Raw genomic sequence first — 14,357 nt, forward strand, 5'->3', positions numbered from 1 at the left:
CATGTTTAATCCCAGCACTTGTGAGGTAGAGGCAGGCAGATCTCTGTGAGTTCAAGGCCAGCCTGGTCTACAGAGTGAGCTCCAGGACAGGTCTCAAAGCTACAAAGAATCCCTGTCTCGAAAAACCAAACAATATATATATCAACTATTTTTCAGTGGATCAAAATGAGATTAAATAGTACCATAAGTGTCCACTCATATTTGGCATGGTTACAGTATCCAACATGGAGCCGGAGAGATGGCTCAGTGGTTAAGAGCCTTGCTGCTCTTGCAGAAACCCGGAGTTTAGTTCCTAATAACCATACTAGGTAGATCATAACCAGTTCATAACTACCTATAACTCCATTTCCAGGGGATCCAATGCCCTCTTCTGGCCTCTAGTTTCCTACATACATATGATACAAAGATACATATACATCAATGAAAATAAAAGTAACTTTAAAAAGTGAGTTTGTGTCAGTAATGTTAACTAAGTGCCACCTCTACTAGGGACCTGTACCAACAAACGGGAACCATAGGACTGGCATGCGGCTCTGCGGCAGAGCGCTTGCCCAGCCTGCACCGGGACCTGACTTCATCCCTAGTGCAGCAAAATACAGACAACTGGGACAGCAGGCAAAACTGAATCGTGTCTAAGTACTGATCTTACCCGGTAGGATATTATGATTGCACACAAGCAAGGAAATACTGGGCATTTGATAAATGCTTGTCAAAACCGTTTCCCTCTGAATCTTACAGTCTTACTGTGCTATGCTCCCTGGAGTCCTGTGATTACAATGGTGCAGAGGGAGAGAATGGTTGTTGACTGACCTGTTTCATTTGTGTGTTTCCAGGCAAATGGACACAGTTTTGTGCACATGGAACACGAAAAAGCTGTTTTACTACTGAAGAGCTTCCAGAATACAGTAGACCTAGTTATTCAACGTGAGCTCACTGTCTAAATGTTTTTATAAATAGTGAAGATATGTCAGGCCAGAGCTAATGTTCAAAAATAAATTTATACATAGAAACCAATTTTGCCAGTTGCTGGACCAATGGCAAACATCAGTGCCAGGTGTATAATATTGTACGTTAGCCTTGACCACCCTGGAAAATGTTACCTATAAACACGGCATTCGTGCGTGGCTCTGTATCAGTTCCAGCGGCAGCCTCTGGCTGTGCATTGGTGCGGTTTTGTTTCTGTTTTTGTTTTTTAATCAAATAAGTTGTCTTCTCAAAGTGGATTTCCTATCATTTCGGAGCACGGAAGCACACACAAGCTCTTTACAAATTCTGCTCTCCATCAGAAATACTGCCTCAAAAGTTGTATATAAAGAGTTGTAATCCCCATAAAGTATTTCTAGCACAAGGTATATGTTGGCATATATACAAAAAAAGAATATAGAAAAACGATATTTTCGTAAACACCTTGGATTGAGAAAGAAAATATATCTTAAAATAAGACTTTACTATATTGAATCTTTTTCAATAAAAATTACATGATGACGCCTTATGGAAGCAACTGTACATAAAGTATAAAGTATTTATATTTGGTTCCACAGCCATTTGCTAAATTCCCATAGCAAAGTGAAATAGTTCATAAATTATCATTAATCTCTGGGACCTGAGTAATAATCAGAGAAGGTAAATCTGTTCAATGCCTTTAGCTAATTAAAAGGACACAAGCAGACTTTAGAGACAGACCACAGGCTGCGGTGGACCAGGTTCTTCACTACAACCAGAAGTGAGTGACGGGTGGCAGGGAAACCTTAATGCTTTGACGTTCTGTTTCCTCGGGGTTACGCTGACCATAGACCGCGGCCCCATGATCCCTTTGCTGTAAATGTGGAACTTTTCCGTGTGCTGCTTTGTTTAATTTGCTACTTTTAAATCATTTTCAATGAATTTTGGGAATTGATGACATTTATTACAGAGAGAGACTTGTTTGAAAGCTATGGTGGGTGATTTCAAAACTTTGGTATTGAAATATGAAACTTCAGATATAATTTCTCAGAGCTGTGGTCTAACTGGTGTCATTAATCTTAATGCCTGTTTTTTTTTTTTGCAGACAGAAATAGATTAAAATATTTTTTCTCCAAAAAAAAGTTTCAAGAAACATAAATACAAATGCAATCATAACAGAGAGTCTAATGTACTTTTACATTGCGTTTCCCCTGTGAACGTTCAAAATATGTTTTATAATCCTTTAAGTTACTTCTTTTTATAGTAGTCACTAATTTGATTAAATTATTAATTTGAAATTTCAGATCAACTTTCCATAATTGGTTGTATACATTCCCTCATATACCTACATCACTTTTTTATAGAACAAATTTATCTTATATGCTAGTGTTTGGAATATTCTATGAAATTTTACAATAGGATCACATATGGATGTCACCAGAGCTCTGAGGATAATATTTGTAAGTTTATGTTTTATGGGGACATTGGAAATACTGTATTTTTGTAGGATCTATTAAAATGAGTGCCACTTATTAGAAGTACAGTGGTGTTTTTGGCATAGAATTTGTCACGTGGAGACAAATGCAACTTCATTTAGCAGGTGGTGCACTGGTTTTGTTGCTGATTTATGTCAGGATGACACGATACCGTGGTTTTATAGGCTTTGACAATTAGCTACTGATTCGAGATTGGCCTTTTTGGCGTATTACACAGAAGCGGTTTTTAAGTGCATTTTAATATATTGTGAACATCTAATGAGAGGCGTCTTTTAAAGCCTAATTTTCTCTTTCAAAAGCTCAGAGCACATCACTACAACAGATGTTCTAGGCTCAGTCTTAGTCAAGAGAAGCCAACCAAGCTCAGAACATAATACTGCTGCTTGAAACATCCAGAAGGAACCCACAGCCTTCTTCCGGAAGGCAAGAGGCAACCAGATGTAGGGCTCCCACATACTTTCTTGTATAGGAGCCTCAGGTGCTCCTGAGGCCATCAGCTGAGAGGTGGTGACCCCCCCCCCCCTTGATGGACTACATTGCCAGGGGTCTTGCTTTGACACTTCCTTCTGTGAAGCTCAGTAATGGGGAAAAGACCTCTTGGGGAAAATGTGGATATACTCCAGGCTACCGACTGACAGGCAGATGGTCACACAGAGGGACATTTTCTGTTTTAGGTTAACTCAGTGGAATCGTTAATCACTTGTGGCTGTAGGAGGGGCTTCTCACTGATTTTAAAAGTGACCCGAGCCAGTAATTCATTGGTCTGGGGTTATTTTTATTTTTTGAGTAACTAACTTGCTGCCAGAAACTAGAATCTGGTTCAAGTTAACATCAAAAATGTAAGTTAAGAGTGTGCCTTTAAGAAGGAAAGAAGGAAAAAGAAAAATCTACAACACAAAGGAGTGAGTGCCAGGTGGCACCATGAAATCTGTACCTCTTGGTGGGTCCTGGATCTTCCTGCTGAGAAAGCTGTTTGTAGACCTGGGTCAAGGGTGATGTGCAATAGAGTGGAGACAGTAGAGACAGAAAGAACAAATACTGACAATTAGTAGCCAAACACTGTGGGGTTTGCAAGATAAATAAATTTAAAAGGACAATTTTCAAGACATCTCACCAGGCATGCACACTTTATTAGGTGATTCCAGCCTGCCAGGCAACACAAGCCACCAAGCATGCATGCCATGCTGACTTGAAGCCTGTGGAAGTGTGCCTGTCCCTCGGCATTGTAGTAAATGCTGTCCGGGCTTTGGCTTGTGCCCCTACCTCCACAGAAAACACCTCAGATCAGGCGTTTGAACCAACGCTGACTTGTTTGCAGAGAGGATTGCATGCAAAGTGGGGCTGAGCTACTTACCACCGTGTGCGAGGGAAAGAGAGGAGGATAGAGGCTAGGAAATGATGAAGGACTTTGATTTGCATATCCAAATATCAATAGAAAAGTTTTCAGACTTTCCAAACTATTTGATGGAGAAACTCAGAAGCGTTTAATTTTTAGCCATAAAACCTGCCAAGTGTAAACACCTCAGTGTAAAAGTCTGGGAACCGTGTTCGTCTCAGCCCTTCTTTCCACAGGGTTTGAGTTGTCCATCATCGTTTTCTGCTTCTCATTGGCAGGAAGATTGAGGATGTCTATTCCCATGAATGCATTCTTGTGGAGAGCAAGAATATGATCTAATCAGATCAAAATTCATGTTGGTATTAGACTGACATCTAAACCATTCGTGAGTTCAGTCTGACTGATCCATGAAATGGCAAACCACCCACAGGTTCACTGGAACGCTAGAACAGCAAAAAGTAACAACTTAGCGAAATAATAAAGTCCAGTCAGCTATGATGGGTCCTTCAGTTCAAGACAAGCAGCATTGAGGGGCAGCAAAAGCCCCGTGGCAGTATGTTTCTTTCTGTGGCTTAACCAAAGGCTCAAACAACAGTCAGTCATGCATCTGCTTTCCACTCACAGGTGCAGCTTCTTGACCAACCACAACTTTGGTGAATTTTCAAAATTCAAGATTACTTACACAACTTTTTTTTCCTTAGCAATCCTAGGAGAGGCACTCTGCCCTGGCTTGGAGCATGAAACCATGCTATGTCACCCAAATAGAATACCGGCTGAGGGTGATTGGGTATGCACTGTGGAACACACAGAGAAAATGTTACAAAAGGTGTGGATGTTGGCTCTCCTGCATGTCTGTCTAGCTCCACTTTAGTCCAAAGTATGCGGCCAGTTTCCCATGACACCCATGTAGAAGACTAAGGCAGATACAACCTCGTTTTCGATTCTGCTCGGGCTCACCTGGGGATGCTTCTAGCATCTTCTAGCTGCTTCTAGCGTGCAAAGGTGGTCTCCTCTCAGAACTGTTATCCTCCTATAGATTCATGCCCGACCCACACATGGTATTCAGAGGAGGTAGGTGTAGGTTTCCATCCCACTGAGGCGAACACATGTAGCCTCCAGGGCTCTAGCTGCCAGAAGATCCCGAATACCATCTGAGGATGTCCACCCCTAGGGGAAGAGTCAGTGTTCGCCACACCACTGACAGCAGCAAACAGCTCATGCACGAAGGTGTGTGAGAGTGTCAGTGCCTTAACAAAGCCACGTTTTCACTTCTGTGTTTATTTGGACTGTTTGCTTCTCTATTCTAAGCGTTAGATTTTTGCCATACTGAGGAACTTTCTCTAAGCTGCTTGTATGCATATTGGGGTACCTCCTAGTCTTCCCAACCTTTAACACTGTGAGGAAATTATCCAGAAACACTCTCCTGTGAGGACAGAAACTCCTGCCTTCCATCCCAAAGAATTTGAGGGTTCTGGAACAATGAAGGGGATTGATCACGTTAAGAGTTTATTTTAAAATCAACAGTGAAAATAAAGGAATCTGGGTCCCCTTGCTTTCTCACCATGTGATTGTCTTGATTTTCCTAGAAGTCATTTTTGGGGGGGTGCAGATAAGGACATAAGAACTGATGGTTTTAACTTTAGCACCATCTTGACCACCTGGGTTCTGCAGATGGATTCTGTAACATTGCCTAAGTAGGGTGCAAAATTAAAAACAACAGGGTCTGGCCCCAGCATGTGCAAGTAGCCAGGAGATCTGGAGTACATACCTTTCTTACAAAATTTCAATACACACTCTTGTTTCAGCCTGACTTTATTCAGGGTGACACCGTAGAGAGTTAAATATTGGGAAATTTCAAGTAGCCTTTATGTAGAAAATGATAAAATCCCGTGAATCTGTCTTACACTGGACTGATACAGACCTGACCAAAGCAGAAGCAATGGACCAGACCTCAATACATGAATTTCCAAATCCAGCATAATTTCCCTTCCTTTATTAAAAAAAATGGCTTTTGCTTCATCCTTTAAGCTGGTACCATTTGTATATACCCATTTGTATATGAACTAGTGAGGGGAGAGGGATTTAAAAGTATCATTCAATATTTTCATTCTTTGAAAGTTTTCTCCCTCTTTGAACAAGTGTATTCTTTGTAGGGTTCCCCCCCCCCAATTTTAAAATAAAGTGACGAACATATATCACATCAGACAGACAGACAGATGTCTCTCATCTAGAGGAAAGTAGCTCACATAGGGTCTTGTTTTCAACAGTAAACACATATACTTCCTTCACTATAGGACAGCTGATCTCAGAAGCCTAGCATAAATGATATAGTCAAGGCATTTAGAGATATGTTACCGAAGATTGTAACAAAAACATAAAGTGCAGCGATCATAAATTTTATGATAAATATCTGTTGGGTACCAGTATGCATCAGGCCTGCCAGGGACATAGCACAAGACGTCACAGTTGAGCAGAAAGAGAAGTTGCAGATGGAATGAGTGCGCTGAGGCCTCTGCCTCGGCCCTTACTCCATCCCATGGCGGATGGATGGCATCCACTCTGCCTGGGTTGGGACAGTACTTAAGCTATCTGTCTCCCTACCAGGTCCTAGGGCCACTGGGAGGCCATTTCAAATGTTTGTCGGGGACTTAGAGAAACTTCTGAAACATTGGTCATGGCCATATTGGAAATATTTTTGGACCAGGGAAACAGAACCCAGAATCTCTTGGATTTTGGAGAAAGGGCCATGTTTTTGTCAGTTTGTTAGCGTGAAAGAAAGCAAGGGTAATCATGAGGACAACTGTCTCTCAGTCTGGCCCAGCGCCCAGCTCCATGCTCTGGCATCAATGAATGCTAACCCTTAACAGACATGGGAGTAGGTGGGTCCTTCCTGTGTCCACTGCCTCGAGGACATACTTTTAGTGTCCAATGTCACAATTATCGACTCAGAAAGGCAGTGAATAGCTGAGTGTGGCGGGAGGCAGAGGCAGAGGCAGGTGGGTCTCTGCTCAAGGCCAGCCTGGTCTACATAGTGAGTTCCAGGCCAGCCTGAACTACATAGTGAGACCTTTCAGATCTATGTATTCCCCCTGTGAATTTAAGAACACTATCACTGCCTGGCCTGCTGTTTAGGCCATCCCGTGATCCAGCTGCTCATATGCTGTTGGGTTGTGCGTGTCTGTACATCAAACCAGCCATCTGCTTGTCCTTCCCAGGAGATCTGGGGTCTCTCGGATTGTAGGAAGGTTCTTTGCCTCCTGAGTGTCCCTGTGCTTCATGGCCTTTGCACACACTGGCAAACTTCCTCCCCCAGCCACCTTTCCAAGTTATCAAAACCACGTTTGGTCTTCAAGGTCCTGCTACTCAGCACAGTGACTGTGAGCCCTTCTGTAATCTTGATGAGGAAGCTCTTCGTCAGAACCAACAACAGGCTGTTGTCTTCCCTCCACCTGAGCCCAGGCAGCTGGGTCTGTGTTAATTCTCTTCTATCAAGCTTAAGTTCCTTTGAGAGACAGGGCCAGGCAGTACTGAAGCGGCTTCTGGACAGTAACCAAGGAGAACATGTAAATCCCTCAGCCTTTCTTAGCACCACAAGCGGGGTGTGACACACTTAACAAATCATGACTTAAACGGGTGACTGACGTTGCTCTGTGTAACCTTTATTCCCACTTTGGGGGCTGGGAAGTCCTCTATGCCAAATTCTCCCCATCCTTACCATTTCTTCTCAGAGTCTTCAGAACCTTTGCCCTGTTCAGCAGTTGGTTTCATTTTCTTTTTACATCTTCTAAAGATGTGAACGCTGCCCAAAACATTTAAGTGGTTCTGTTGTTTGTTCAGTGAGAAAAACATTTTTATATCCTTTTAATTAGCTTGGATTTGTTTCTTTTGGGGAAAAGTTATGTGTTTAGTTGTCAGAAACATCCCAGAGACAGGAAGGATGGTGTTGAATCACAAAGCTGTGGTTTTAAGCATCTTCGAGACCACCAGGCCCCAAAAACCCATCCTGGCGGTAGCTCTAGAACCCTGGTAGAGCAACTGAGAAGGCTGAACATGGTCAAGGCTGACTTTAGACTCATTTAATAGAAAGATCCCTCTGCCCTGTGTTGCTTCCCGAAGGTTGTCAGCTATTTTCACAATTATGAAGATGAGAAACAGAGTAAAGGATGTCATAAAAGAAAATGGCATGAGAAATTCAGAGAAGAAATGAGGTCCCCATTGCCAACAGGGCCCTTTTCTAAGGTAAGGACCAGTGTCAGACACACAACACAGGAAAATGTCCCATAGAGAAGTTCAAGTGTCTGCCGCTCCTGAGACAAGTGAGAATCCAGAAGGGACAATTAACACTCCTCGTTTTTGAGTTCTTGTTTTCCAGCCTGAGATACATGCTATCCTTGCAATCATTTGGACATGGCCACAGGACTTTTTTAGGAGCCTGTAGTTACAAAGAGTCACCAGTAGGTGGAGAGCGTCTTCCTAGATTTAACGCCAGTCTGGAGAAGCCTTCACAGCCGGTTCTTGTCTGGGCGCTGATGGAGTTAAACTCCTTTCCACAGTCCTCATTAACGACTATTTATAATTATGTTCTAAGATTAAACGACACCAATGGATTCTGTATCTTTTGTACTGAAACACTCAGGTTGAATCAACTTCCTAGAGTGTAGATTTCTCTCTCTCTTTCTCAGCCCTGGACCAGTGTGTGCTGAGATTCTGTTCCTTAACTGTCAGTAAACACATCCACCTGTTTCACAGTTTTTCCCTAGCTTGCATGAGTCTTTCAAATACTTTGTGCTAATCTCCCTTATCTTATCCACACTTCCTATCAGTGACATGGCAATATATTTGTTTTAAATCAAACAATTTACCTTGCAAATTATCTCTGTAAGACTTAAGCATCAGGAATCAAGTTTGCCTGAACGGCCTCTCTTTTGAAAACTTATCGAGGTCCTGCTTGAGTTTCCAACAGATATCTATAAACTCACTTTTCACCTGCACAAGAATTAGCGTAACATAAATAGAGTTTATTACAAAAAGAATGCATTTTAAAAAGCATCTCATAATGTGAAAATTGGGTTCCAAGAAAGGCCTCATTAGGTAAACCCTCCCCAGTCAGAATATCCATGAATCAAAACCAGAATCTTGGCCCCCTTGGTGACATACTGTGGTTCTGAGATATTGAGAGTCCGGGGCCTCTGATGGCTGGTTCCTGGTGAAAGAAATCATACCTGAATTAAATGTGTCTTCACAATCTGCTCTGCCTAGGCTTCTACCTTGATGATCCCATCAGAATCCTCCCTGTCCTCCTCCAGCAAAAGTAAACAGAAGACAGGATGTTCTTCCCTGAAGCTTACTAAAACATTAAATCCTGGTGTTTTTTCTCTCAAAGGGAGCTGCTTTCTTCTGGCCACAAGGTCACCAGCTCCTGCGGTGAGCTCTTAGCAGAGTCTGGCCAGCCTCCTTAGGGGGCTGGGGACTATTCGCTGTGACCTCAAGGCTGCTGGTTTTATGGCACCAACTCAGGATCACCAGGTTGGCTTTAGACCCTCTCAGGAGTTAAAGCACCCATTAGCCAGCCTGCACTTGAGCAGTGTGACCCGCCAGCACGCCGGGAGTGCCAGACACAGGTTCTCTTCTTTCGAAAAACATCTGGCTTTGTAACTTACTTTCTTTTCTATTCCACCATTATCCTCCTTTCAGACTCTCGTGGGCTCCTAAAGATCAGTTTGGTTGTACACTAAATCGGAGAACGAGAGGCTGCTCGTTAGCTCGAGTGCTCTCCCCAGTGCTGCCTTGTCTCTCTTGTGGATCTGGTCCTGGACCACCACTCAGTTCTTGGTACAAACCATTAAGTGTATGTTTTGTTGTTTTACTTGTTCATATAGTAATCTCGGTCTTTCATTCCTGGAATGGTCTCTCCGCCAGCACATTCCCCCTTGTGCTGAGACCATGATCGCCTTGTTGCTGAGGGATCATGACTAGCCCTGCCAGCCCTGACGTAAAGTGAACGCCTGTCTTGGGCTCTGTAGTGTGACGGGCCCAGGGATGGACTTTTAGCTGTGTGGGATGGGAGTGTTACCCAGGTTGGTTTGTGGAGTAGCCTCAGGGTGGGAAGAGGAGGCTGCAGGAAAAACTTCACCAAGACCTTCTCCAACCCTGCCCCAGTTTGTCGCCTCCTGGGAGAGATGAGTGAGTGATTGTGAGCCCAGCTTCACTTTATCCGTGTTCATTAAAGCATAATTCTAAAGACAGGAAAAGCATCCCTCCTGTTTGTTTTAAGCAGCTGGCAACCACACTTGCTTGCAGTTCTTCAGCCTTACTGTGGGATCATTCAAATTGGCAATAAGTATTTTGCACTCTAGAATCTCGAAGATTCCTTCTAACCAAAAGAGGCTCCAGAAAGCACTCCCCTCATGGGTGCTTGATACAGCTGCAGATGCCGCTGCTTAAACTGCACATCTCTGTGCCTGCCTCCCAGGACAAGCCAGATGTGGGAACCAAACCCCTCCAACTACACATGCACGCACGCACACACGCATGCACGCACGCACACACGCACACCTCTGTCCCTCTCCAAGTCAGGACTCCTGGACTCTTTTTTTTTTTTTTTTTTTTTTTTTTTTGCATTTCCACACTTGTCTACAAAATCTGGGCCTCTGGGATCTAGGACTTTAAGTCATCATAAACAGTTCAAAAATAAGAAAGCAGGCCTTTGGTTTACCTTTCCAAAATTATTTTCATAAACCTTCCCACATGTCCACTCATATCAGGATATAGACTTTTACTTACTTACTTATTGAGAATGCTTCCAAACCTGTTGTGTGAAGAGATGCAGTTCAGGGACGTGTTTACTGTGGTTTCTGGGCATCCGACCTGGGCATCCTAGGGTTCTGTGCCTGCAGAACACGCAGCGCCCCACTCTGAGCTGCACCCCAGCCCCTCCAGAAATGCTGAAGTGGCTGTCTCGAGAGTCCTCTGTACCATCTTCAGCGCAGGCTTCTAGCCTGCAGTGTAATACTTTTTTTAAAAGATTATTATCAATGGTTTTTAAGCCTTTTTCTTGTTGTCCTTTCAATTAAATCCATGTGGTTGCTGGGAGTTGAACCTGGGCCCTCTAGAAGAGCAGCCAGCACTCCTAACCTCTGAGTTAGGATTAAACTCCCCTTTCAATTAAATCCAATAGAGGTAAATGTTCAAAGGAACAGCCAAACATACAATAAGTATCAGCCTTTCCCATCAAGAAACAGTCAAACGGGAAGATGGTGCTTAAGAAGTCTCTCTGAGGAAACTGAGGAGAGCAGAGAATAAAAATATCCTCGCTGTCTCTGTCACGCTGACAAAGCAGCAAAGGATTCTTTTCAGCTTCATTGACTCACAGTGCGGACATGGAACATTCTGGACGGCCAGCTCCCACTTCTTATTTGTATTTATTGTCCAGAAAGGACAAGTCTCTGGAGACAGTTGAGGCAATACCATCCAGATGAGTCACATCACGCCTGGCTTGCAGCTCCTTTTGATGCAGTCCTTCAGTGAGGTTGCCCTCGGGGATCAAAGTCAGAGAGAATGCAGGATTAGGGCATCTAAACATTTTCTAGTCTAGCGCACAGATTCACTAAGTCACTACAAGGTGAATTCCACATTAGCTCCTAAGAAGCAGTTCCTCCCCAGGTTCCCATTGGGAAGTCTCTCCAGCCATTGCATTACATGGCAAGAATGGTTGATTTTATTTTTGTTTTTACTTCCAGCAAAACACCAGTTTTTGTTTGTTCCTTGAGGTTAAAATTAGGGTGTCCCCCCCTTAGGATTAGTCTGGGTGTGGGTTAGCAGAGATACAATCATGCATTCAGGTGGGGTGGCACAGCTACCCTTGATGGTAGTGACTTAGTGAATCTGTGTATTAAATTAGAGAATGTTTATCAGAAACATGCAGCATAGCTGCATTTGAAAATGAGATTGTGCAGGGAGACCTCTGAGTGAAGGTCAACCTGGCCTACAGAGAGAGTTCCAGAGACACCCTGTCTCAATAAAATAAAATAAAATAAAACAAGAAAATGAGATTGTATTCTGAAATTCCTGACTTCCAGGTGCCACTTTGAGCATGCTAGATATCCAGATAGACAGGTGTACTGGCAGGTAGGGAAAGCCCAACTGTAGAAAGCCGGTAATGCCTGCTACCTAGACATCGTCAGTCCACTCCTAAGTCAGTTCTTCAAATTCCCAAATGTTCGTGGCAATGAAAAGCAATACATATCCTTAGCTAAGGAAACTGGTTCTTTTTTTAAATAGTCTACTGCTACATGACAAACAACATGACTACAAGTCACGTCTGCCACACTAAGATACAGGACATCACAGAGAATCTCCTATACGGCCACACAAAGAAATGGAGAGATAAATCAAACGTTTAAAACAAACAACAGAAGAGGAGCTTGGAAAATGGCTCAGTAGGTAAGGAGTTTACCACACAACTCTGAGGGCCTTATTCAGGACCATCAGAACATATGAAATTCTCCTGTTATCCCTAGGCTCAGAAGGCAAAGACAAGTGGCTCCCAGGGCAAACTGGCCATCTAGACTAGCTCTGGCTTCAAGTGGAAGGCCCTGCTCCTGTATATAAGGTGGAGAGTGACTGAGGAAGAGACCTCCACAGGCACATGCACACATGTGCAGACATGCCCAGAATACACACATGCACTCCACAGGCACATGCACACATGTGCAGACATGCCCAGAATACACACATGTACACACAGGTACATGCACACAGGCACGTGCACACATGTGCAGACATGCCCAGAATACACACAGGTACATGCACACAGGTACATGCACACATGTGCAGACATGCCCAGAATACTCACATGCACTCTCACACAAGCAAACACACATGCAGAAGAAAGTGGAGTAGAATTTTAGCACTTAGTACCTGACAGGGTTTCTAATATGATGAAACGCTTGCTGGCAAAATGGATGTAGTAAAATTACTATATACAGCAGACAGGTGGTCTCTCAGAGGAAATCAAGTTTGCCCAAAGAAATTGCAACCAGAAGAGGGTTAAAGCTTTTGAAGCGAGTCATTCTTCAGTTTAATACTCGCCGGCTAGTCTTCCTCCAGACATGAACTTATTTTAGACACCTTACATGCAGAAATAGAAGCAGCAATGTATTAATTGTGCCATCTTCATAGCTTCTTCTGAAGACTCCGTGACATGCTTGGCTCTCAGGAGAGATCTGCCTACTGCCTTTATTTAGTCCCTCATCAGATTATTCAATCCTGATCTTCATTGGGTATTAGTGTAAGAAATAGTCTGCATACAACAGGCTTCGTGTTCCAACCTGTTTAACCACCCTGAGTGTCCAGGTCCCTCATAGATTTCCGAACTCTCTGAAGGACTCTGAACACTGCGGCAGGCTTCAGAGAGGAGCTCTAACAAACAGATCAGGAAGTCACTGGTAATCATGTCTTATAGAGAAATGCTTCCAGGATGCTGCTTCAGTTAGCTGGGAGGACAAGAGGGCTGGTTCCCAGGAGCACAGACACCTCCTTGTATCAGGGTTGAAACTGCTAGGTGAGTCCTCACTGCCAACTTTCCAACATCCTGTCCGGCTTGAGGCTGAGAACACCAGAGCAGGGTATTCAGGAAGGCTTTGATCAAGTGAAGAGAAATAATTATTTCTGTGAGAAACAAAGTCCTCAGTTACTTATGGTGGTTACCTGGCCGTGGGGGAGGGGAGAGGGATTTGTAAATCATGGCTTTTGTTGCTGTTCTTTGGCTTTTGATTTTGAATTCTTGGGAGGCTGCTTCAAGCAATAACACGAGGTGTGCAATAATCCTGTAAGGTGTGTGCCTGGGCTTTGAGTTAGTCTTTTGCAGGTTCCTGTTTATCCACACAGTCCACACAGGCTAAAAAGCCTAACTTATCAGGAATGGAACTAGGTTTCACAGAGTTCCTTTAACCAAATAAGCTTGCTACTTTCTCATTTCTTCCTGCATCTGCCTTGGGATCACTAACCACTAAGTCATTCTGGCCATTTTCGTTGATGTCATCAGATGAGAAACACTTTCTTTAAATCCCAGAGGCTTAAACAGCAATGCAGAAATCAACTCCCTATCTTTTTTTTTTTAATTTAATTCCTCACTCTTTGTCATATCTTTCATTTGCCTGCATTCATTCCCATGGCAACAAGTTTGTTGGCAGAGACGGTAGAACTCTGCTTTTAGTTTTCAGCCCAGTGTAAAATGGCTTCGAGGTAGGTGCCACATAAACAAGCAAACTGGAGTGCTCTTGCTAAGACATTTTCTCATCTCTTTACCCATTCCCATCCTATCCCCAAGCAAGGCTCTCCTGTGCAGAGGCCTCCCAGGCAATCACAGCTTCAAGGACTTAACATTTGGGTTCCTGTGGCTTCCCTCTTCCAAGTGTCAATAAGAGGAATGCATCCATTAAGGCTGCAACTTTCAATCAATTCCTATAAAAAATGCCCTCAGTGTATTTGAGGAAATACGTACGTCCTGAGGTGAGCCGTAAACCAGGTAAACAAGGTAATGAGAGGCATTTATGCAGATTTCCTCCCAATAAGTAAATGCA

The 14,357-nt window shown here is 43.4% G+C and overlaps 1 protein-coding gene across 6 annotated transcripts in view; it reads left to right on the top strand.

Moving 5' to 3' along the window:
* Lrrc7 (leucine rich repeat containing 7) overlaps positions 1-12,504 on the top strand; it is a 417,668-nt gene extending 405,164 nt beyond the window's left edge. For all 6 annotated transcript variants that reach the window (XM_041664566.1, XM_041664138.1, XM_041664412.1 and 3 more), the window contains one exon: positions 834-12,504. In XM_041664566.1, the coding sequence (XP_041520500.1) occupies positions 834-941 (108 nt within the window). In that variant the 3' untranslated portion in view covers positions 942-12,504. The remainder of the gene's footprint in view (positions 1-833) is intronic.
* Positions 12,505-14,357: the final 1,853 nt, after the last annotated feature.

Source organism: Microtus oregoni, unplaced genomic scaffold (genome assembly GCF_018167655.1).
Source record: "Microtus oregoni isolate MIOR12 unplaced genomic scaffold, Mior012 000000F_ref0000247, whole genome shotgun sequence".
Classification (NCBI taxonomy): domain Eukaryota; kingdom Metazoa; phylum Chordata; class Mammalia; order Rodentia; family Cricetidae; genus Microtus; species Microtus oregoni.